Raw genomic sequence first — 25591 nt, 5'->3', positions numbered from 1 at the left:
AAAGCTTGTTCTATCAAACTTAAGGCTTCCCGGGCTTCAGAAGTCAGCATTCTAGGAGAGGTTAAGGAAGAATCTCCTTTGAGGATATCATATAAAGGTTTTAGCATAAAATTTGGGATTCCTAAAGCAGGACGTATCCAATTAATATCTCCTAATAACTTTTGAAAATCATTTAAAGTGTGTAACTGGTCTGTACGAATGGTGACCTTTTGAGGCGTGACAAAATTGGGATAAAGAATATTTCCCAAAAAATGGGTGACGGTGCCCTTTTGAACCTTTTCAGATGCTATAACTAAACCCTTTTCCTCAAGGGCTTTAACAAGCACACAATACGCTTCATCCAGTACCTTTTCATTTTCACAGGCTAATAGGATATCATCCATATAATGGAGACAACGCAATGGAGGGAATTTATCCCTAACAGGTTGTAAGGCAGCATCCACATATAGTTGACAAAGAGTGGGGCTATTCGCCATACCCTGGGGGAGCACTCTCCACTCATATCTCTGGTCAATTTGCTCTTGGTTTAGGGATGGCACAGTAAAAGCAAAACGTGGGGTATCTAGAGGATTTAATGGTATAGAGAAAAAGCAATCTTTTATATCAATCACTATAATTGGCCAGAATTTTGGAATAGTTGAGAGAAGGGGGAGTCCACGTTGGACTGGTCCCATAACTTGCATTTGTTCATTTATGGCTCGGAGATCATGTAATAGTCTCCATTTTCCTGATTTTTTCTTTATTACAAATATAGGGGTATTCCAGGGTGATGTGGATGATTGGATATGTCCTAATTTTAGTTGTTCTTTTACTAACTCTTTTGCTGCTTCCAATTTTTCACGGGGGAGAGGCCACTGGGAAACCCATACTGGATCCCCCGTCTTCCAAGTGATGGGAATTGCCTCCCCAGTGGCTACTCCACAAAACCCAATCCCTGTTTAGTGTTTTGTCCTTCAGTGGGGACAGGGCTCCTCCGTCCCTGTAGGTTTCGCCCTAATCCAAATGATGGATGAAAACCTTGCTTGTTAAACATATGTAGCGCCTGGGGAGAATATTCATTATGTAATCGGAATCCCATGTCCAGAAGTAGATCTCGACCCCACAAGGAGACCGGAATTTCCAGCATATAGGGTGTAAAGGTCCCAGAATGTTTTTCTTGGTCCTCCCAATGAAGGGGTCTAGCACTAATATCAGGTGTTTTAATGTATCCTAATCCTCTAAGCTGTGTGTCAGCCTTTTTTATGGGCCAGGCGGGGGGCCAATCCTTAGAAGCAATTACACTAGTATCTGCCCCTGTATCAAGCAATCCTAGAATCGGCTTTCCCTCCACTTTCAAAGTAATTAAAGGTCGTTTTCCCATATCAAAGGCGAGAGATATTATATTAGTACCAGAGGACCCAAACCCTTTTTCTCCTCGCTGTTCCTTTTTTGAAGGGAAGAGAGAATGTAGACTAGGTAATAATAACAGCTGCACTATCCGATCACCAGGAGAGATGGCAACAATTCCTCTGGGGGCGGAGACCATAACCTTTATAACGCCCTCATAATCTTGGTCAATAACTCCAGGATGAGTTATTAGGCCTTTCATGGTGGATGATGATCGCCCCAAAACTATGCCCACCGTTTCTGGGGGTAATGGCCCTGACATATCAGTCGACATAATTTGAATTCCCATTCGAGGGGTTAATACCAGCCGGGTGGTGGCACAGAGGTCCAATCCCGCTGAACCGGGAGTGGCTCTCCGGATTCCTTGGGCGGTTGGAGATTGGGCCATTGGGGTGTTTGGTGTGTCTCTATAGCATTGTACATTTGTGCATTCAGTATTACATTGTTCGAAAATAAGCTGTTTAACAAGTGGCATGGCTGCATCGACATCCCCGAATATTCGTCCAGCAGCTTCTACCATCCTAGCCACAAAATCAGAAAAAGGCTCAGTGGGACCTTGAATTATCTTAGTAAGATTGCCTGACACCTCCCCTTTATTAGGCAAACTTTTCCATGCCCTGGTGGCCAAATTGTTTATCTGATCATACACTTGTTGAGGGTAACAGGTCTGGTTGTTAGCAAATTGTCCCTGTCCCAAAAGCATATCCAAATTCCAGGCAGGTTGTCCTGCGGCCTGATTCACCACTGCTTGCTCTGCTGCGAACTCAATAAGGAAAGCCTTCCAATCTAAATACTGTCCTGGGGTCAAAGCCGCTCGGGCCAAGTTCTGCCAATCTCCAGGGGTCATGGCATACCTGTAAATGCTTTCTAAGGTGGCTACGGTGTATGCAGCATTGGTACCATAAGTCCGCACGGACTCAGCAATATGTTTTACAAGCTTATAATCTAAAGGCTCATGATACCGAGGTCCTCCTCCTTGTGGTTGAAACACGGGGAAAGCCTGTCTGGATAGTAACATTTCCGGCTCACGCCATACCTTTTCATTAAAGGAGCGGCCTCCGCTTTGTCCTGGAGCTGAGGGATTATAGGGCGGAGGAACAGAGCCCTGCGAGGGGCCCGTAGCTAGGGTTAATCTGCTGACTTCCTCCTCTATTGCCGCAAGTTCCTCGTCCGAGTCCCCCTCCCCTTCAGAGCCTAGTTCACTAGCTGGGTGAGAGGAAGTGGACCGTTCCTCTTTTAACAGATCAAGTGCCACTTGTCCCTCTCGCACTAGCGGTTTGTAGTATTTCTGCTCCAAACATGCCCTGACGAGGCGCCACAAAGGATAAGTTCCTCCCGTGACTTGATTGTTTTTCTCTGCCCTTTTAATATCCTTCCCTAACTTATCCCAACTTGCCAGGGTCAAGTTTCCTGATACTGCAAACCAAGGGGCCACCTCATCCACTTGGCTCAAAAAACCCTGAATAGTCTTATCCCTAAGCTTTAACCCCTTTCCGTTTAATAAGGCTTTTAAAGCCTTTTGTATTGGATGAGATGGATTATTTCCCATACCTATTCAGCCTCAGGTCCAGCCTGAGAGTATACTACCCTATAAATCCTCCCCTCAAAGGAGCTCCCCTTCGTCCTCAAACAGAGTTGGGAAAGAACAATCTTATGATCCTCTACTTTGTAGAGCCTCCCTCTTCACAGGAGAACTTACCAGCCGGCTGCCCTGGAAAGTCCAAAGTTCTGACCGTCTCGTTGAGAGAGATTCCCCGTACGGGCCACCACTTGCCGCTTTCAAGCACGACACCGGAGACGATCTTCTTCGGACTCTTTATTATCCCAGGCTCTTACATACTCTTCTCCTCTCTGCTCCCCGCTCCCCGCTTATATATCCCAAGCAGCCAATCAGCCTCAGATCACTTGCTCCATGCAAAATTAGCTCATTTGTTACAAACAGTGGTATGTTGTGTTCCCGTGCGCCCCATGCTCCGGTTACCGGACTTCCTGAAAGTTGTTTACTGCTTAATGGGCCTCACAGAGCTTCCGCTCGGCGCTATTTTTAGGTCTTCGAGCTAGCAGGCAATGGGTGGGGCTCTTCACAGGAAATAAGAAGCTTCCATGACAAAAACTGAAGGAATTTATGTCTTCAAAACCAGTGCTAGAGAAAATACTCAAGGAGATTAACTACAAAGAAGAAATAGGTAATACATGCCAGAACCAAAAGAACACAATTTCTCATTCAGCAGACAACTAAGCAAAGAAGAATAAACTGTATCTCAAACAAAAATAAAATCTTAATATGTTAGGAATTAAAAATTATCTCTCAATAATCATACTGAATGTAAATGGCCTCAATTCCCCAATAAAAAGACATAGAGTGGCAAAATGGATTAAAAACCAGAATCCATCCATCTGCTGTTTATAAGAAACACCCCTTACAAGTAAAGATACAAACAAACACAAGGTAAAGGGCTGTAGCAAGGTATTCCATGCTAATGGAACTCAAAGATAAGTAGAAGTAGCAACTATATCAGACAAGTTAGACTTCAAACCCAAACCTTATTAGAAGACACAAAGAAGGTGATATTTTACTGGTAAAAGGCATAATCCAGAAAGAGGAAATAACAATAATCAACATCAAACTCTTTGTGACATGAAGTCACACATAAATCCCAATACAATAATACTGGGAGGCTTCAACACACATCTCACAACACTAGACCGATCTTCCAGACCAATGGTCAGTAAAGATGCTTCAGAACTAAAGAACACCATTAACCAAATGGACTTTTGGACACAAAAGCATATTTCACCCAAATACAGCGGAGTTTCCATTTTTCTAAGCTGCTCATGGGGCCTTCTCCAAAATATATCACATCCTAGGATACAAAATGAGCACAAGAAAATTAAAAAAAAATGTTACTTACTTCCCTGTGTCATTTCAGACCATAATCGAATGAAACTAGAAATCAACTCTAAGAAGACCCAGAGAAACAACTTAAGTATGTGGAGACTGAACACAACACTTCTAAGTGAAGAATGGGTCATAGAAGATGTAAGAGGTAAAATCAAGAATTTTTTAGATACAAAAAAATAAAGATACAACATATAAAATCCTCTGGGACACTTTGAAGTCAGTATTAAGAGGAAAATTTATAGGACCACAGTACTATTTTTTATTTTCTTTGAAACATGGTCTCACAAAATTCTGAAGGGCAAGTAGCTGAGGCTGGCCACAAACCTGTGATCCTCCTGTCTTAGTCTCCCAAGTACTGGGATTTCATGTGTGCACCAGCATGCCTGCCTATGAGGTTTTGTATATTCTGGATATTAATCTTTTGTAAGAGGTATATCTGGCAAATTTTTCTTATTTTTTAGGCATTCCACTTTCTTATTGCTTCTTTTGATGTGCTGGAGCTTACTGATGCAATCTTATTTCATAATTATTGTTATTTTCTTAAATTTATGTATTTTATTGAGTAAATTGGTGAGTGTGTATAGGTTGGAGAGTTGGTCTTATGTTTTATTCTAGTAATTGAAAGTTATTTAGGTACTAGATTGATTTATTTATTTATTTATTTATTTATTTATTTATTTATTTATTTATTTATTTATTTATTGTGGGTCTGGGGATGGAACCCAGGGGCATTCTACCTCTGAGCTATACCCTCTACCCTAATTTTTATTCTTTTTTTGAAATCAAATCTAACTTAGTTGCAGAAGGCCTCATTAAGTAGCTGAGGCATTATCCTCTGGTCTCAGCCTCCTGAATGCTGCGATTACAAGCGTGCACCACCATGCCTGGCTTAGATTTATTTTTTTGCAGTTGTTTTTGTGTGTGGTACTGTGGGTGGAAACCAGGGACATTCTCTCTCTGAGCTATACCCCAAGCCCTATTTTTTTATCATTCATTTTGAAACAGGGTCTCACTAAGTTGGAGATGGCCTCACTAAGTAGCTAAGGCTGACTGAACTTGTGATTCTCCTGTATCAGCCTCCCAACTACTGGGATTAAAAGTATCCCCCACCATGCCCAGTTTAGACCTAGACTTTTTTTTTTCAATCTTCTCTAAGTTGACTTTTATGCTGGATGAGGTATCTAGTGTTCTACATCTGAATGTCTAGTTTTTCTAGAACCAGTAGTTAAACAGGTTGTCTTTTGTCTAAAGTGTGGTTATAGCAACTTTGTCACGGATCAGCTGGCAGCAATCCTATGGATTTGTCTTTGTATCTGCTATTGCATAGAAAGATGCATGTATGTCTCTGTGTCTGTTTTTATGCCAGTGTTGTTCTTGTTACTATAGCTCCATCAAATAACATGAGATGGAATATTGTGAAGACTTTAGGATTGTTCCAACTGCTCAGAATTGCTTTGATTGTTTTGAAGCTTTTATTTTTTAATGTAAATGAATGTTGAATTTTGTAGAATAATTTTTCTGCATTGATTCAGATCAACTGAACATAGTTCTGTTTATGTGATGCATGTGTATTGATTTGTGTATGTTAAAACAACCTTGCATTCCTGGAATGAAATGATCTTGGTCATGATGTACAATGTCTCTGATGTGATTTTGAATGTAAATGGCTAAAACTGTAATGTGAATTTTTGCATTTGTATTTATCAGGTATATTAGACTGTAGTTTTCTTTCTTTAATGTCCTTTTCTGATATGGGGATCAGGATGGTACTACTTTTAGACAATGTATTTGGGAGTATTCTACTCATTTCTATTTTATGAAATAATTTGAGAAATATTGGCCATAGTTCCTCTTTAGAGGTCTGGTAAAATTTGGCTGGTAATCTAGTCTTGGGCTTTTCTTTGTTTGATGTCTTTTTTTTTTTCTTGTTTTTGTGGTATTGGGGATCAAACCCAGAGATTCTCCTAGCATGGTGGTGCACACTTGTAATCCCTGCTCTTTATAGGTAGAGGCAGCAATTATTGCGCAGGTCCGTAGTCAGCCTCTCTGGCCTAAGAGACCCTGTTTCCAAATAAATAAAAAATACATAATAGGTCTAGGAGTGTAGCCCAGAGGTAGAAGGGCTTCCAGGAACCCCAGTACCACACACATAAAAAAAAAAAAAAAACAGAGATTCTGAACCATTTTTTTTTTTTTTTTTTTTGGAAACGGGTTCTCACTAGGTTGCTGAGGGTGTTGCTAAATAGTGGAAGCTGGTTTTAAACCTGTGATCCTCCTGTTTCATACTTGTACTGGTATTTGGAAGAGGGTTTAAAATGTATTAATGTGTCAATACTGGGAAAGATGTCCAATCTTGAAATATATCTTCTTTTCTAAGAAAGCCAGGGATAGCTAACATGTCCTTGCATTCCTAAGAACAATTTAACACATTTTGGGGGAGAAGACGAAAGGTAAAAGCTTGTGTCTGGAGACAGAGATGCCTCCCTCTCAGGCCCTAAATCTGGGCCTGTGTTTGGAGACAGAGATGTCTCCCACTTTAGGCCATAAATTAGGCTGGAGAGATAACAGAAGCAGAGCTGGGGTTGGAGATAAGGGGTAACATGATCTCCAAAAAAAATCAGAGGGACCTGCTGGACTTAGACAGGATAAAAACTCAGTAAACTGGAGTTCTTTGGCATTTTTGTTTGAATTCCCCCCCTGTGCGCTGCTCTGGCACAGGGCTGTAACTATCTCTGTATTTCTATCTTTTTAATAAACTTCTTTAAATCTTCAGCAGCTGTCCAAACAATGAATACTTATTCTTAACTTAGGACAAGAATCCATGGTTTTTCTATTTGTCTGTCTGTCTGTTTGGTGTGGGGGGATTACTTTTCCACACACACGACACACACATCCCCCCCCAACCTATCCCCTGCCACATATTTGGCACCCATGCGGGGCTATCTACAGCTGCAGGTGACTCCAGCCAATGGTGGTTCTAAAGCCACTGCATCTTGAAGGTCAGTAACCTTTCCTAAAATGGGACCAGATCTCAGAGGATGACTGGATTGCCGGTGCCAATGAGCTCTCTGTGACCATGGAGACCTCCCTGCCATGGCCTAGCTATTGCAGAATCTCCAGGGGAAGGGAGGATTTCCCATTAAGTAGTGTAAGGGAAGATAGAGGACTGAGAACCTCCTCCCGGTCTACTACAAGGCTTAGTGGCAGCCAGTAAGCAATCTGAGATCCGTACCCTGCGGGGGTAAGATCTTTGCTGCCTATGTCTACATAGGGGGTGCAGGGCCAGTGCTTGGTCCTTATTGAGGCTTCTTGGAAACCACTATTATCTTGTCAGGCCCAATGAGTGCCCATCTATTATGCCCACATCACGAATGGGACACTGTTAAAATCCCTATACAAAGTTAAATCTAAAATACACATGGCCCACCTTGAGAAAGCTCTCCAAACAGGAGACTCAAGCTAGTGAATGGTAGTTTTATTCTGTAGTTTGAAACAGATTCTAGGAAGATAAGCTAGCATGTTTTGTTTTTAGATACAGCATCTAGGTAGTGTTGCCATTGGCAACTGGAGCCACATGTAATAGTTTTAAATTTCAGAGCATGAAGAAGTAAGTTTTTTCAAGAAGTCAAAAAGGAAAAAGTCAGGCAAGTCTGCTGCTAGGTGACAGCTGCACTCAGCAGGAATTGTTTGACATTCAACAGGCAGGGAGAGCTCAATTTGCATGAAAAAGCCGTCCAAGGAGGCAGCTCAAAGAAAAGCAATGCCAAGCCTCTGGCTGGCTTGGGGATTTTTAGGCCTTGCATGAGTGAAGTGAATGCAGAGAAACACATTAATAAGACCATTTTTTTTTTTTTTTGGTGAAAAATGGCAGTAGACACTGAAAGGTTCGAGTCCCCCTGCCCCACAGGGGGCAGGGCCTGAAGCTAGGAGGTGGAGCTCTGCGATTCCAGGAGGGGACCAGCCCCCCCCCCCTTTCTTCAGGAAGAAGAGAGGGCAGAGTTCGGAGAGGAGCCCAAGAGGGGAGGGAGGCACTCTCCCCACACCACCAGCCCCCACGGCCACGCGGGGGCTGGAGGCCGATCTTCCACGAATAAAGGCATTCATACATAATATCTACTATGGATCTCTGCCTGTCTCTATGTGACTGGGGGACACACATGCTCTTCAACCTTATAGACACCCCATTGGGAAAAGGGGGCACTATGAAAGCGTGGGAAGTGGAACAGGAGTAAGGGGGCTAAATCTCCATCTCCATTCTGGCTTTTTGATGGAAGGTACAGCCCCATGCTTCTCCATGAAAGAGACAGCTGGACGTCCACAGCTGGACCAATGGCTTTAGGGCAGGAAGTTTCATCCGGACAGAGAACGGGCCACGCAGGGGAATATGGGCAAGGGGAAAGGGTGGCAAAGCCTCTTCTCAATTAATACCCTCCCGGTAGGCAGCAAAGCGTGGGAAATGAGGCCACCCTCTAGGCCCCGACTTCCACAGGGTGCAGGGACAGAAGGATGACCTTCTGAGCACCATATACTTCTCTGTCTTAAGATGAGATTTCATGCATGTCCTAAACTCTAGGATAACTCGGTTTCAGTGCACAGCTCTGGGGGAGGGAGGACTGTTAGGTTCTGGAACCCCATAAGGGGCAGGGGCGGGGCTGACCCGCCTATCCTGTGAGACCCAGGATGTTCCCACGGAAAGCCACTCCCCTTTGATAAAAAGGGGACGGCGGGATCCAGGAACACAGAAGCCTGTGGGACAGAGAGATTTCTACATTCGTGGAAGGCTCTCTTCCACATCTCTCCCGCCCCCACCCCGCACCCGCGACACGGGGGTGGGGGAGGGAGCTTCCCGGGACTAATGGGCTGATCTAATAAAGACTTATGGCACCTGCATGGATAATCTCGCGTGTCTGTAGAACTCGCCAACCATACACCTGGTGTCGAAACCCCACGTAACTATTTTGGCCTTTGGATCTACGCTCTGGCCCGGGCCCCGCCAGGCCTTCCACAACCCGGATTCTGTCCGCGGACAGCGCCCTGGCGCCACAGATTCCTGGAACCTCCCGCAGCCACCGCCACAGCTCCTGCCTCACCCCGCCGCTGCCGCCCTATTCCTGCCTGGACCGGAGACTTTTTCTCCTAGCCCCGCACTCTCCAGGAGAGCCGGAAGCCTTCTTCCCTAGCACTGTGCTCTGCTGAGAGCCCGCGGCCATCTTTCCGGTGGCCATCTTCCTCTGCCACCGCGGCCGTGGCCAGGCTGCCAGTTCCATCTGCCCTGAGCCAGGCTCCTCGGATAATGCTGGCACCTGCTCTGCCCCTTGGACCTCCTCGGTGCTCCGGTCACCGCCGGAACCTCTGGCCTATTTGCTCCGCCCGCCCCAAACCAGGCTCACTGGCGGTTCTCCTGCTGCCCGCCTGCCGCTCAGCACTCCTAAAGCCACCGTTCCAGCTCGGCGCTCCGGTCACCGCCGGGACCTCTGGCCCAGTGGCTCAGAGCGCCTAACCACCCCCCAGCCCCAGCGGCTCCGCGCGCCTAACCACCCCCAGCCCCAGCAGCTCCGCGCGCCTAACCACCCCCAGCCCCAGCAGCTCAGCGCGCCCCAACGCACAGCTAGGCTCCTGCAAACAAGGGCGCGGCCGACCTCCAATTCTCCCCACCGATGATGCTGGCTTCTGGATTGCTGTGAGTACTAGGTTTAAAACAAAATCCCTGGTGGTCTAGTGGTTAGGATTCGGCACTCTCACCGCCGTGGCCTGGGTTCATTTCCTGGTCAAACACCAGTAAAAGCCATCACGCCTCCGGGCTTTAAGGGGACAGTAGCAGCCATTTTGATCTATGGAAATATGGGCGGCAGCCATCTTTAACACATGGTTATGCTGATGGAGGCCATTTTGCCTCCTCTGAGGGTGACGGAAGCCATCTTTAACACATGGTTATGCTGATGAGGCCATTTTGCCTTCTTCTCTGAGGGTGACGGCAGCCATTTTTTTCCCAAACTACAGGTCGGCCATCTTAGACTCCACCCTATTTGCACTCTTAACGGTACTACCTCACCAAAGGCTGAGCTGATCGCCCTAACTCGAGCCTTACAGCTGGCAAAAAACAAGTGGGAAAATATTTACACTGATTCTAAATATTCATTTTTAATAGCACATTGTCATGCCTCAATCTGGAGAGAGAGAGGGTTTCTCTCTACCAAGGGATCACCCATTATCAATGCCACCCTAATTAAAAAGCTTCTAGACTCCCTTTCTTTACCATCCAAGCTGGCCATCATTCACTGTAGGGGCCATCGGACGGAGTCTTCCTTAGTGGCAAAAGGACACAATAAAGCTGATTATACAGCACGACAGTTGACACAACAGGCTCAGCCAAGCCCACCAGCACCTATACTGTTTCTAACACTCCCTACAATGGTGCCTAATTACAGCCCAGCTGAACGAGAACACCTGACAAAACTTGGGGCATCCAGCGCGAAAGATGGCTGGCTCATAGTACAAGATAAAATTGCTCTGCCTAAGGCCCAGGCTGAAGAGATCATCAGGTTAATACATAACTCTCTTCATGTGGGACCCATGGCACTGAAGCATTTTCTGAGCCCCTTGTTCTATTCTCCTCTCCTACTACAGCTAATTGGTAAAGTCAGTGCCTCCTGCTTTACTTGCGCTGCTGTATCCACTCAGGGAGGCCTTTGCCCCTCTTTCCCCACCCACCAAATGAGGGGACACCTGCCAGGACAAGACTGGCAAATTGACTTCACACATATGCCTCCCCATAAAAAACTTAAATATCTTCTTACCATGGTTGACACCCTAACAGGTTGGGTGGAGGCTTTTTCTTCAAAGGATGAGACAGCCAGCACGGTGGCCAATGTTCTTTGCTCAGATATCATTCCTCGTTTTGGCCTCCCTAACTCCTTGCAATCTGATAACGGTCCAGCTTTTGTTTCTAAAGTCATTCAGCAGGTGACACGAGCTCTGGGCATTGCATGGAATCTCCATGTTCCCTACCAACCACAGTCTTCAGGAAAGGTAGAAAGGATGAATGGAATTCTTAAAAATCATTTAACAAAACTCTCTCTGGAACTACAGGTTTCATGGCTGGAGCTCCTGCCACTAGCTCTGGCCCGGGTGAGGGCCACCCCCCGAAGCCCCACCTTTATGAGCCCATTTGAATTGCTATACGGCCGCCCATTCTTGCTTAATCACACTCTTCCTGCGGACCCCCCTCCTTTGTCTTCCTATATCCCTTATTTGTCTCTCCTCAGACACCTTCTTAGGGAACATGCTGACCGATACCTTCCCTAACCGGGGACTGATGAAACAGCTCCACACCATACAGCTAAGGCCCTCAAGCCGGGGGATCAGGTCCTTTTCAAGTCACTCCAGCCAAAACAAATTCAACCACGATGGACGGGGCCCTTCACAGTAATCCTCACCACACCCACTGCAGCCAAACTGCTGGGGAACCCCAACTGGCACCATCTTACTCGGCTAAAAAGGGCCCCACTGCAACAGTCCCAGGACAAATTTTCTTGCACAGTATTAGGACCTACAAAGCTCCGTTTTTCTTGACATAACTCATTTTGAAGTTTATATTTTAGCAGGTCCACTCGTTTACATATTATGGTGCTTTCCCTCTTCGGATGCTAAACTGCCATAAGTATTAAACTTTGGAAGTCGGGTACTGATGCTCCTGATGCAGTAGCAGATGTTCATTTGACCAGACAGACCTATACCCACTCAGGGAGTTGCTACTATTTGTAACTCTGGTCAAATAGAAACTGCTGGAGGGGCGGAAGATGTTCTCCTCAGGGAAATGCTGCTATTTAATTTAATAGATCTAGTGACAATCTACCTCATATTTAAAGGGCTCCTAGGATCTGCTCTCACAATTTTTTTTTTCTTTCCTTAATAGCACCTTGCCTGTTAAGTCTCCTCAAAGTAAACCAGTCACCGAGCTCTCCAGGGTAACCTCCAGCTCTCGCTGCGGCCAGGCCCGCCTACCCCCACCCTTCCAGGGGATTGGATCCTGACTCACGGCCTGGGGCCCCTGACTCCACCCCCTCTTTCAGCAGGAAGTAGCTCGATAGAGTCGTCGCCCCTATGACCAAAAAGGCCGGGATGTTAGGTTCTGGACCCCCATACGGGGCAGGGGCGGGGCTGACCCACCTATCCTGTGAGACCCAGGATGTTCCCACAGAAAGCCACTCCCCTTTGATAAAAAGGGGACGGCGGGATCCAGGAACACAGAAGCCTGTGGGACAGAGAGATTTCTACATCCGTGTAAGGCTCTCTTCCACATCTATCCCACCCCCACCCTGCACCCGTGACATGGGGGTGGGGGAGGGAGCTTCCCGGGACTAATGGGCTGATCTAATAAATACTTATGGCACCTGCACGGATAATCTCGCGTGTCTGTAGAACTCGCCAACCATACAAGGAAGACCTCCGCTCAGACAGGACACTAAAACCACACCCTTTTCCCTCTCAGATGGGTTTTCAGTACTCCAAGGTGGAATCCGGATCTCCACTCGCCTGTGTTCTACAAAATTGGGAAAAATGTGACCTTAAGATGCTAAAGAAGAAAGCTCTCATATTTTTTTGCACCCAAGTATGGCCACAGTATGCGCTAGGGGACGAAGACAAGTGGCCCCCACAGGGGAGTCTCAATTACAATACTTTAAGGAAATTGGACCTATTCTGTAGAAAAGAGGGTAAATGGACAGAGATAGCTTATCTTCAATTGTTTTTATACTTATGGGAACATCCAGAGTTACTTAAAAGGTGCAAGGTTGAGGCTATTGTGGCAGCTTTGGCTAAAACAGAATCTAAAGCACAAATGGGACAGAACAATCAGAAAGAGGGCCTTATAGGAGCCACAGAACCCCCTCTCATGTCCACAGGACCAAACATGACTAAGGCCCCTCCACCTCAGTGTAGCAGCCCTGCTATGCGGGAGACCCAGGGGGTTCCCGAGGCTCAGGGGCAAAGAGGGATGTTTCCTCTTGTTTCGGTAGGAGGGGGGAGAAACGGGTCTAAGCAAGTCCATCAGCCTTTCTTGCTAGCAGAATTGAAAGAAATTAAAAAGGACTTGGGAAATTATACTACTGACCCTGACCATTACATAAAGGCATTCAAATTACTCAGTTCATTGTATGATCTTACTTGGAGGGATGTTAGATTACTTCTTGAACAAACACTGACTTCTATAGAAAGGGAGAGGGTTTATAAAGAGGCTAAAGCAATGGGGAATGATTATTTTGAGGCTTCCATGAATGAGGAATCAGATGATAGACAGAGTATTGCCACAGGGGAAACAGGCCGTGCCACTCGTAGACCCCAGCTCTTTGCTAGAAAGGAAAAACTCACAAAAAAAAAAAAAGTTCTTGAGCCTGGCCAAGGTAAAGCCAGTGCATTCCAGGTGCAGCTTCAGCAGCCTGGGATCCACAGGGGCTAGTGCTGCCAGATTAGTTTCCAATTGGTTTTGCCTGAGGGCCTCAGACAACCTGGAGAGGAAAGTTCACAGTTCAATCTATCCACATGCAATTCTTTCATGAGGATTAAATATAAGGCTATAACACCTACTCAAAAAGAATAGATGCTGACATTATTAGTTAATTCTTTACCCAGTAGAAGGGAAGGCCATCCTCAGACAGACTAATACTTCAGGCTGCCAATTTGGTTTAACAGAGGCTTGAAAAGGAAAAGATAGGTGGACAAAAGCCATTTAAGGATTCTGGCTGCTCGCAAAAGCCTAGGCTCAAGTCTGTTTAAGGTGGAAAAGCAAGAGCAACTCTTTAGAAAATGCTCTCAACCAGGAGGCCATACAGGCCCTCTGAGGCCTGGCTCACAGTGCAAAGGGGGGCCATTAAATGGCTGAGCGCCCCCAGTTCCAGAGGGAATTGGGGTCCTCAGACCTATATTCCCAGTGAGTCCTCCCACTTACCACCACCTGAGTTAACTAAAAGAGCCTTAGGCGATCACGCAGTGAAATCTCGGAGGCCAGATCTGAGGTGGTGTCCTTCTTTCCCAGCTTAGCCAGGGTGGGGAGTCGTTTCAGGCCAGCCCTGAGCCATCTCTTTACTTGAGATTCAGCCTGCAGAGGTGTTTAGAATGACACCAGAAAATTCAGTGCCTCTGATAACAAACTTTTTTTTTTCTTTTGCTGGGTGCACTAAAGTTATTGCTCAAAAATATTTTTATCTCAATCAGTCTTAGCTAAAATGGTTACTTCAGAAAAGTTGTCCAATTAGACTCCTGTGAGAGGTGATTAAATAAAGTTATTTTCTTTGAAAAAAATCAATCTTTTAAGATACTAGGGATGCTTTTATGATGTCATGGATTTCCGTGGTAGTTTATAATATAAGTTTTAAGGTGTGTGGTCAAATAAAATATACAGTGTTTTTAATATTACTCCTTTTGCAAAATTAAGATTTTCAGGTGCTAGTGATATTTATCTAATGTCTTAATTTTCCATGTAATCTATAGTTCAATTAAGTTAAAATGCCAAATGCTATGCTTTAAAAGGCTCTTACCTTTATGAGGTTTAAAGTAACACTTAAGTCTTTTAAATGGGTTTCTTTAACTGCTAATATATGAACAACATTATTAAATGATATGATTTTTTGTTTTTTTTTGTTTTTTTTTGCTTGTATGTAACAACAAAAGACAGATTTAAAAAGTCTATATATATATATATTTCTTTATATGTTGGTAAATATAGAAAAAGGAGGTTTTGTAAGACTAACAAAGCATGTTGTGAGGTTTGTCCTAAGGTTGTCCCTAAGGAAAACAAAGGACCATATAAAAAGTTAGAGGGTTAAAGCAAGGTATAAAGCATGGATGGAATTTGTTTGGTTGTAAGTTTTATCACAAGATTGTCCCAAATGGGAAAAGTAAGAAACAGGATAAAACAAGAAGGTTAAAGCACGTTGCAAAAGGTATGTACAAGTTACAAAAAAAAATCCTATGAGTCACATTGTGTTAAGTTATAAAATTGGTCTTAGAGATAACCCTAAAAATAGCTTGTTAAGCCCACCAAACATAAAAGCAATTGAGGAGCACATATCCAGGTAAAAATTAACAGCTTGTTTTCACTCATGCCAAGGGAAGCTTTTAGATCTTTTCTGACTGAGACATAGTCCTAGATAACAATGTTACGCTATTGTCAGCTGACCAATAAGTTTTAAGTGAACTTCAAACAGTGCCAGAGAAAAAGGGTAAATTCTGTTTTGTCCAGGTGACCTGGTGTTCATCAAATCATCTAAAATCTTTATTCCAAAGCTTATTTCAGGTTTCCACAACACTAATTTCTGAATTCACGTGGTGCAAAATAAACTTAATACATCCACTTTTGTGTGTTTCAGTTTAAATCAACAAAAGAATTATAATTTCTCAGTTAAATGCTATGTTATTAACCTGTATCATAAATATTATCTCATAGGGTTAAAGTGTTCTGACAGACAAAACCTGATAGACATCTACCGAGGCCTTTGATTCATCATAGACACACACGACATGGACCCATCTTACCTCTCCATGCCAATTTCATACATATGTACCCTAAGCTGGGGCCCCCTTAAATCGTCCCTGTTCAGCTTCGAAGCAGCTCAATGAGTTGTTGCCCTGATTCCTTTGCTAGGGGTACATGTATGTATGTAATAAGAATGGAGTGATATTGATGGGAAATTAGCTCATGTTAAATGTTTATGTAAGTGTACATGTAAAAAAATGTATTTTTTGTACCTACCTTTGGTCTGACAGATGTCAGGAACTTACTAGACAAAGGGGGGGATGTACTAGTATTGGGAAGAGGGTTTAAAATGTATTAATGTGTCAATACTGGGAAAGATGTCCAATCTTGAAATATATCTTCTTTTCTAAGAAAGCCAGGGATAGCTAACATGTCCTTGCATTCCTAAGAACAATTTAAGACATCTTGGGGGAGAAGATGAAAGGTAAAAGCTTGTGTCTGGAGACAGAGATGCCTCCCTCTCAGGCCCTAAATCTGGGCCTGTGTTTGGAGACAGAGATGTCTCCCGCTTTAGGCCATAAATTAGGCTGGAGAGATAACAGAAGCAGAGCTGGGGTTGGAGATAAGGGGTAACATGATCTCCAAAAAAAATCAGAGGGACCTGCTGGACTTAGACAGGATAAAAACTCAGTAAACTGGAGTTCTTTGGCATTTTCGTTTGAATTGCCCCCCTGTGCGCTGCTCTGGCACAGGGCTGTAACTATCTCTGTATTTCTATCTTTTTAATAAACTTCTTTAAATCTTCAGCAGCTGTCCAAACGATGAATACTTATTCTTATCTTAGGACAAGAATCCATGGTTTTTCTATTTGTCTGTCTGTCTGTCTGTATGGTGGGTGGGTGGGGGGTTACTTTTCCACACACACAACACACACATTTCCCCCCCAACCTATCCTCTGCAACAATACTCTAACGTACTGAGATTTCAGGTATGTACCATCATGCTTGGTGTTGGAAGGCTTTTTATCACAGGTTCAATCTCTTTGTAATCGGTATGTTTAGGTTTTCTGAATCCTCTTGATACAATTGTGCATATGTGGAAGTTGGTCTGTGACTTTTAGATTTACTTATTTGTTGAATACAAAATTTTAAAGAATCCCAAGTTATTCTGTGGATTTTTGAACTATGCTGAAGTTGTTTCTAACCTAAGTTCTTCCTGTCCCAGCCTCTGAAGTATGGGGATCCTAGGTGTGCACCACTGTACATTGGTAGTGCCTGATTTTCCATGTCTATTTTTTTCTGTGTGTGTGTTTTCTGGTTTTGTTATTTTAGCCAAATAATTTTAGATTTGTATCTTTTCAAATAATTAACGTGTTGTGGCATTTATTATATATTTTCTTTACTTCTTTAATTTTGGTTCTCAATTATTTCCTGCCTTTTACTGTCTTTGAAGTTTCTCCACCCCAGGGCCCTGAGATGCAACATTAAGTTATTTGTTTGGGATTTTTCAGGTTCTTAAAAAATGTTTGCACTTAGTGGTACAAAACTTTCTTATGTATTTATTAATTCTTTTAATCATCTTTTCTTCATGAATTATAGCCACTGTGGCATTTTTCAAAACAGATTTCAATCAGTAATAAATCGAGAAATCCAGCTCTATTCTCTAAGCTCTGACATTAAAGAGATTGAGGATAAAAGTACGACAGGCACCTTCCCAGTAGTTTTTTTTTTTTTTTTTTTGAAGGTTTAAAGAAGTTTAAGTCAGTTAGTAAAATATATTAATTCCATGCACAATTTTTCAGACTTATAATGGTAGGAGAGCAATAATGCATTTACTAGAAACCATACTTTGAATTTGGAGTCTCTATCTTCTCCCAGCTGGTTGCCTATGAGATCATATCCTGACACTCTAGTGACAATGAGCCTTGGCTGCCCCAGCTCCCTGTCATTCAGCCATTAGGCTGGGTGCTCATTGGGGTAAACAAAGAACTCTTCACGGTCTGATTCTCTTGCTAAGTGTGGATCCAGTAGGTAAGATGTAGTTGATTCATTTATATTTGTAATATTTCAAGGTACTTCATAATAATCTATAGTGTCTGTATAAATATTTTTAAAACATTTTCAGTGTTAATATAGAATATAGTAAGTTCAACATAAAATCTTTGATGTCATTAGTAACTTTGGGGAGTTTGTTTGTGATACTGGGGATTGAACCTATAGGCATTCTACTGCCAAGCTTCACTCCAAGCCCTTTTAGTTTTTTTGTTTAGAAACAGGTCTTGAAAGGTTAATAAGAGTTCTGCGATATTGCTGAGGCTGGCCTTAAGCTTGTAATCCTCTTGTCTCAGGCTGCTAAGTATTGGAATTACAAGTGTGCACTTCCAAGCCTAAGATGTTAGTAACTCTTAACTTGATATTGTATATAATATATGAAACCTTTTCAGTGTAAGTTTTTATGTATATTTTCTTGTCCTATAATTTAATTATAATAATGTTGTCAGTCCCACACTATATTCTGTGTGCGTGTGTGCATGTGTGTGCGTGTGCGCGTGCATGTGCGTGCGTGCGTGCGTGCGTGCGTGTGTGTGTGTGTGTGTGTGTGTGTGTGTGTGTGTTGTGCTGGGGATCTAGCAAGATATCTACCATAGCCTAAACCACACTTCCTATTATTTATTTTTGTTTAAGCAGTCATCTGGCTTTTAAAGTACTTAATCAAAGAGAAATCATAGTATTTAGTACTTTCTTACATATTACATACTATTTTGTTCTTCATTTTTCATATTTCAATTTTCAGTTACATTAATTATCTCTATACTAATGGACCTTCTGTGAGATATCTTTATCTATTTTTTATTTACCTACTGGTAATTAATGCCTGCAGGTATTATATATCTAAAATTATCACTGGGAGTCTGAGGCATGAGAATCTCAGGTATGAGGTAGGCCTCAGCAATACCTTGTTTCAAAATAAAACCTAAAAATAAGGCTAGGGCTATAGCTCAGAAGTAGAATTCCCCTGGGTTCAATCCCAGTAACAACAAAAAATACTGCCACACATCAGTCATTTTTTAATCTTTTTGTAGCACTGGGAATGGAACTCTGGGAATTCTACCTTCAAGCTACACCACCAGCCCTATCTTGTTTATTTATTTGTATGTTTCTTTGTTTGTTTAGAGGTATTGTGGATAGAACCCAGAGGCATTCTACCTCCAAGCTATACCACCAGCCCTATTGTTTAGTCTTTTACTTTTGAAACAGAGTCTCACTAAATATGAAGGGGCTTTGCTAATTAGCTGAGGCTGACAGCAAACCATGATCCTGCAGTCTTTGCCTCCTGAATGGTGGAATTACAAGTGAGAGCCACCATGACCAGCCTTATTTTTATTTTGAAATAGGGCTTCAGTAGGCAGTAGGTTGATGAGAGTCACAATACTTGTTGAGGCTGTCCTCAAACATGAAGTCCTCCAGTGTGTGTGTGTGTGTGTGTGAGTGTGTGTGTGTGTGTGTGTGTGCGTGCATGCGCAGGTGCACACACATGTGCTAGTTATTGGGGACTGAAGTCAGTGACATTGTACCTGAGATGCTGGAACAACTAGTAATTGGATGTTACTTCAATGTTTATCAGTAAAGTAATCATAAAAGTAAGCCTGTAGCTATCTTAGCCTTTAGAGTTTTAATACACACATGCAGAGGATGGTGATTACTGAAGCAGAACTAGATGTAGTAGGGCATGCCTGTAATCCTAGTACATGGGAGGCTGAAGCAACAGGACTTCAGGTTCAGGACTGACCTCAGAAACAGCAAGACTCATAGTGACCTAGCAAGATAATGTTTCAAAAGAAAATGTAAATAGGGCTGTAACTCAGAGGTAGAATGGCCCAGTGTCAAACCACCAGTAAGTATGTATGTTTGTAATATATTTATGCATGTATGTATCTATTTCACACACACACACACACACACACACACACACACACACACACACACACACACACAATCACTAGAAAAGATTTTCTATCTTCCACCTTCCATAACATTGCCCTGAAAAAAATTAAAACCTTCCAGGCATGGTAGCACACACTTGTAATCCCAGGATTTAAAAGGGGATACCAGAGGATTGCAATTCATGGACAGCCTCAGCTACTTAGTGAGGCCCTTAACAACTCAGTAAGACCCTGTTTCAAGAATAAAAAGACTATAAAAAGAGCTGGGGATATAGCTTGGAGGTAGAATCTGGTACTGCAAAAAAAAAAAAAAATTACAACCTTATCTAAGGAGAATTCAGGGGAGTAAGTCTAGTGTGAGACTTTCCTGTAATAATTTTAAACTGAGTCAAGGACTCAAGTTTCCTCTGATGTTAGAGAAGGCAGAAAGTTTGCCAGGCGTGGTGGCACACTCTTGTAATCCCCGAGCTTGGGAGGTGGAGACAAGAGGATCACGCTAAAAATTCATCCCCGCTGGCTTAAGAGACCCTGTTACCAAATAAATAAAAATATATAAAATAGGTCTGGCAGTGTAGCCCGGAGGTAGAAGGGCTTCCAGGAACCCCAGTACCACCAAAAGAAAAAAGAAAAAAAAAAGAAATATCATGTCTACCAGAAAGAAAAATCAGAATGCAAGCAAAGTATATTACATAAATCATAGTCCATAGGTGTGTGTGTGTGTGTGTGTGTGTGTGTGTGTGTGTGTGTGTGTGTGTGTGTTTCTGAGGATTAAATTCAGGGTCATCTACCTCTGAGCTACACTCTAGCCTCCTTATTTGTAGTTCTGGGTATTGAACCCAGGGAAATTCTACCTTTGAGCTATACCTCCAGCACTATTTTTTTTTATTTACTTATTTATGAAACAGGGTCTAGGTAGTGGAAGGCCTCACTAAGTAGCTGAGGATGGTGGAAACATGTGATCCTCCTGCCTCAGCCTCCTATCACTAGGATTACAAGTGTGTGCCACCATGCCCAGCTCAGTTCATTTCAGTTAACAAATGCAGTGAAATCCCAAATACCAATGGTTTTCTTCAGAGAACTAGAAGAAAATTTTCTAAAATTTCTATGGAAATACAAAAGACCACAAATATTCAAACCAAATCCTGAGGAAAAAGAACAAACCCAGAGTATCATATTGCTTGATTTCAAGAGCATATTTCAGAGCCATAGTAACCCCGGTAGTATATGTGTTTATATGTGACAATACCAATGTCAATCTCAGTACTCTGTATTTGAAAGGGGGGTAAATGCAGAGGTGGTGTCTCAAAGTGCTGTGGGGTTGGACAGTTTTTCTTTTCTCAGAGAGCTTTAAGAAACAGCTATATTACATTTAGCAATATTCTTAACCTAAGCCAGGCCCATACATGTGTCATAGATAGTTTTTCAAAAAGGTTTTGTAAATGTAAATATTTATACTGACTGAAATAGACTAGAAGAGGGTTGTGAAGTAAGGAAGGCTTAGTATAAATTTTTCTTGTATGTTAAGCATATTAATCAAATATTTACTGTTTCACTTCAAGGTAGTAATTTTTATTGCTCTTATTAATATATTTCAAAATTGGTTAAACAATATAATGACTATGTAATAACTCCATACAGTAAATAATGCTCTGTTTTAATATATATATATATATATATATATATATATATATATATATATATATATATATATATATATATTACTGCAGTTAGTATCTTCAACTGTAATATAATTGAGAAAAGACAAATTCTTTTCTGTAGATTTTCAAGTTTCATTTTTCAAGACGCCTGGCAGACCGCAGCCTGTCAGTATGTTTTCTGTAGAAAATTCTTCCTGACTGCAATGAGAGAAAGTGGAATACATTGTCCACTCTGTCATGGAAATGTGACTAGAAGAGAAATAGCATGTCCTGAATGGGCCTTGGATCTCAAAAATATCATGAAGAAGTTTTCTGGTAGCTGTAGATGCTGCACAAAACAGATTAAATTCTATCCCATGAGGCATCATTGCAAAACTTGTAAAAAGTGTCAAGATGAATATGGTGTTTCTCCTATCATTCCAAACTTTCAGATTTCTCAAGATTCAGTAGGGAACAGTAATAGGAGCGAAACATCCACATCTGATAACACAGAAAGTTACAAAGAGAATACAAGTTCTTCTGGGCATCCCACCTTTAAGTGTCCCTTATGTCAAGAGTCAAATTTTACCAGACAGAGTTTACTGGATTATTGTAACAATAACCACCTACTTCAGATAGTTCCTTTGACATGTCCTATTTGTGTGTCTCTTCCTTGCGGAGATCCTAGCCAGATTACTAGAAATTTTGTTAGTCATCTAAATCAGAGACATCAGTTTGATTATGGAGAATTTTTGAATCTTGAACTAGATGAGGAAACCCAATATCAAACTGCTGTTGAAGAATCTTTTCAAGTAAACATCTGAAGTCTGTAAACATCTTTATACCCCTAAGTGCCATCTTCAGTGAGAAAATTACATGGAGTCACCTTTCAACCACTTGATGTGTATATTAATAAAAATAATTTAGTCTGTTGTTTTTAAGGTAATTGAAAAATAAAGTTGGGTTGCTCAAACTTCATCCTCTTGACTTAAAAAATAAAGTTAAGACATTAAAAACATTAAAAGGATCATAATTCACCCCTGTATTGGTGTAAAGGCAATCCCTGTTTATATGTTATCTTTTTATATTACATTTTCTTGAATTTTTCTTTATTTTGCTTTTGAAATTTGGTGCAGTTCTTCCTATTCTCTATCTATCTCTATCTATTTATCTATCATCTATCTATCATCTTTTTTGGTACACCAGTGATTTGGGCCTTCTATGAAATACTTTTGATTTCCATGACTGAATACTAAGAGCAAACATAGTTTTTACTAATTGTAGTGAAACAGTAGCCAGTGAAATCTATTTTCCCTACAGTAGCAAATTCTTAAAGATGTGATTGATGTAGACCTAACAGATCTGAGCCAGATGTTAGAGTTGCAGAATGGAAACTTAAAGTGCTAAATGGAAGAATCCAAAGGAAAAAATTTAAATATAGATTATAGCTGAATAATTCAACTATAAGAAAATTGTATTTATATAATTTTAGTATTTTTGAAGACTAGTGAGATTTCCTTATTAATTTTAACTCTTTAAAAAACAAAAACTCATTGTAAAGATACTTCCTTTTTTTTCTCTTAGAAGGAAGTATCAAGAGAGATATTTCTTTTGTGGCCAGTTGGCAATTTCAGTCTTGTTTGTTTGACTAATTTGTAAGCTGAAATATACTAAGGTGAATAATAGTTCTTTGGCCTTAGAATTTTCAATAACCAGTGTTTCTCATTACCTAATGTGAAACTTTTATTAGAAACTTTCAGTTGATTTTGATATATTGTACAGATATACTTAGAAGAAAAAAAACCTCAAAGATGAAGATATATGTGTGTATTATATACTTTTGTATATATATATATATATATATATATATATATATATATATATATATATATATATGTGTGTGTGTGTGTGTGTGTGTGTGTAACACACGTATATACACATATATCTTTGCATGCAATTTGTCAGGTTATACAAAATTTCTATTGAGGATTTCAAAAATAGATGTACAATATAAGGTTGACATGTTTGATTTGATTAAAATTTGTGTCACCAATTTTTTTATATAAAATATGTCCAATGGTAATTTTGCTGCTAGTACACCTCAAAAATTGAGTTCACACATACACAATTACTTGTTTATATGGTGCTCATTCGTTAATCTCAAAAATAATGTGTCTTTATGATGTAGGAAAAATAGATTTCACTGGCTACTGTTTTACTACAATTAGTAAAAACTATGTTTGTTCTTAGTATTCAGTCATGGAAATCAAAAGTATTTTGTAGAAGGCCCAAATCACAGAAAGAAGGAAGAGGGGATTCATTGATATTCCACGTTAATACACCATGGATATGCTTTCTTTAACTAATAGATCCTGAAATCTCAAAAGTAGTTTTCTGCTAATATATGCATATATTTTATAAAAAGCTATATTTTGATTTTCTTAAAACCCTTGTTGACTTCTACAGTGAACATTTTTTTAAACTTGATTTAATAAAAATGTTAATTTTGGAAATGACATGTTATAAAAACTCTTTCAAACAATAATGCTTTATTTATAGATAGTAATAGTCACACACACAAAAAGCCATACATCTTAATGCCTTTGTTCTGTTATTCTAAAAAGTCATGATTACTGTGCTTAAGGATTTTCTCTGCAGTTACATGAGTGGAATTTTAGGAATAGCTTATAATGAGCTCTTTAAAAAGATACTGTTGATTACAGTTTTTTTTTTCCAGTTTAAAGCAATAATTTTGGTAGTTTTTTCAGATTTTAATATGTCCGGTATGCCAATTTAAATCATTCTGAAATTTGCAAACTTAAAAACTAGTAGAAATCACCTTGATTAAATTGTGATTTAAAGTTTTGTTGATGAGTTGAATATTAATAGTCTTGTGTGTCTTACATATAAGTTCTTTCTTAAGGAAAATATTGGATTTGGTATTTGCTTTTCCCTGGGAACTCAAGTATGGAAAGAATTGTTTAAAGTCTTTCCTTTTGTCAGTGGGTTGGGAATAGGGGAATAGATCTAGTTCACAGAAATGAAGTTCATGGGGAAAAGGTCTTTTAATATTGCTTATAGCTGAGTCAGGATAGAGGAGAGAGCTGTATTATAACTGATACCTATATTTAACCACATCACTTAGGATGTTTTTCTCTCAACAATCTGCAGTTTATGTTGTTAAACAGAGTCTTAATTGATATGTATTGCTTTATTTTTCAATTAAAAGTGGTTTTCTCCTAAAAAAATTAAAATTAAAAAAGAATAAAAAATTGGGTGGAAGGTATAGCTCATAGGTCGAATACCCTTGGGTTTCATCTCCTGACCTGCTTAAAATGATCTTTTCTCAGCATGATAATTTTCTACATTATAATTAACCTATGGTTCTACATGTTCTTTGGTAAATTGACAGATTATTCAAAAACTTTTTTTTTTCCAAAGTAATCATGGAATTTTGGGGGACCATGAGTTCTTTTTCCAAAGTTATCCCTTATATAAGAAATGATTATTCTCCAACATTTATCAATCATTTTTAGTAAGGGTATGGTAGGTATAGTGACAAATTCAGTATTTGTACTCAGTATTCTAATTTCTCAGTTTCTCTCTTCCATCCCTTTTGTTGATCTTGTTTATCACTTTTCCTGAGCCAGTAGCTGCTCTGTGACCCATCAAGAAATTGTCTGTATTTGGCAGAGTTCACCAGGTATCATGGCACGTCCCTGCAGTCCTAGTCTTTAGAAGGTTAATACAGAAGAATGACACAGGTTGAGTCCAGCCTTAGTACTCAATGAGACTTAATGTTTCAAAATCAAAAGGGCTGTGGCTCAGTGATTCTAACTTACAGATGCTTTTTTGTCTTCATGATGATTTTTTGCCTTATCAGCTCGAGCCAGGGAGCACATCCCCTGAACCTGTGATATCAGAGACTTGCTTGGTTGCCTAGAATTCAGATCTACTATGTGAATTTCAAATGAATAAAGGTAGAGCCATTTTTCCAAGTGACCTAACTGAGGGGATGGGAGGGGAAAAAGAGGGAAACTCTTTAAAGCAAATGATGTACTTAAACAAACATATCAAAATCAATCACTAAATCAAGCATGGGAAGGAGGTTTGGGGAGGGAATGGGAAGGGGATCAAGGTAAGGGCTAACTGGGTTATGTGTGCTTCTATGTCTCCACAAGTCTTTTATACCATTAAGATGTATGACTACAATGAACCAATCAAAATTAATAATAATGCCTATGAAACAT

General features: G+C 41.0%; 1 protein-coding gene across 1 annotated transcript; it reads left to right on the top strand.

Moving 5' to 3' along the window:
- Positions 1 to 12674: 12674 nt before the first annotated feature.
- On the top strand, positions 12675 to 22165 carry LOC308279548 (E3 ubiquitin-protein ligase RNF138-like; the record flags this gene model as incomplete). Its single annotated transcript, XM_080719677.1, has 2 exons — positions 12675 to 13273; positions 21484 to 22165. 2 exons carry the CDS (start codon positions 12675 to 12677, stop codon positions 22163 to 22165), a joined length of 1281 nt encoding a protein of 426 aa, XP_080575803.1.
- Between the last annotated feature and the right edge of the window lie 3426 nt (positions 22166 to 25591).

The sequence above is a fragment of the Muscardinus avellanarius genome (assembly GCF_963383645.1).
Source record: "Muscardinus avellanarius genome assembly, chromosome: Y".
Taxonomy (NCBI): domain Eukaryota; kingdom Metazoa; phylum Chordata; class Mammalia; order Rodentia; family Gliridae; genus Muscardinus; species Muscardinus avellanarius.
The sequence above is the reverse complement of the archived record's forward strand: the minus strand, read 5'-3'. Positions and strand labels throughout refer to the sequence as shown.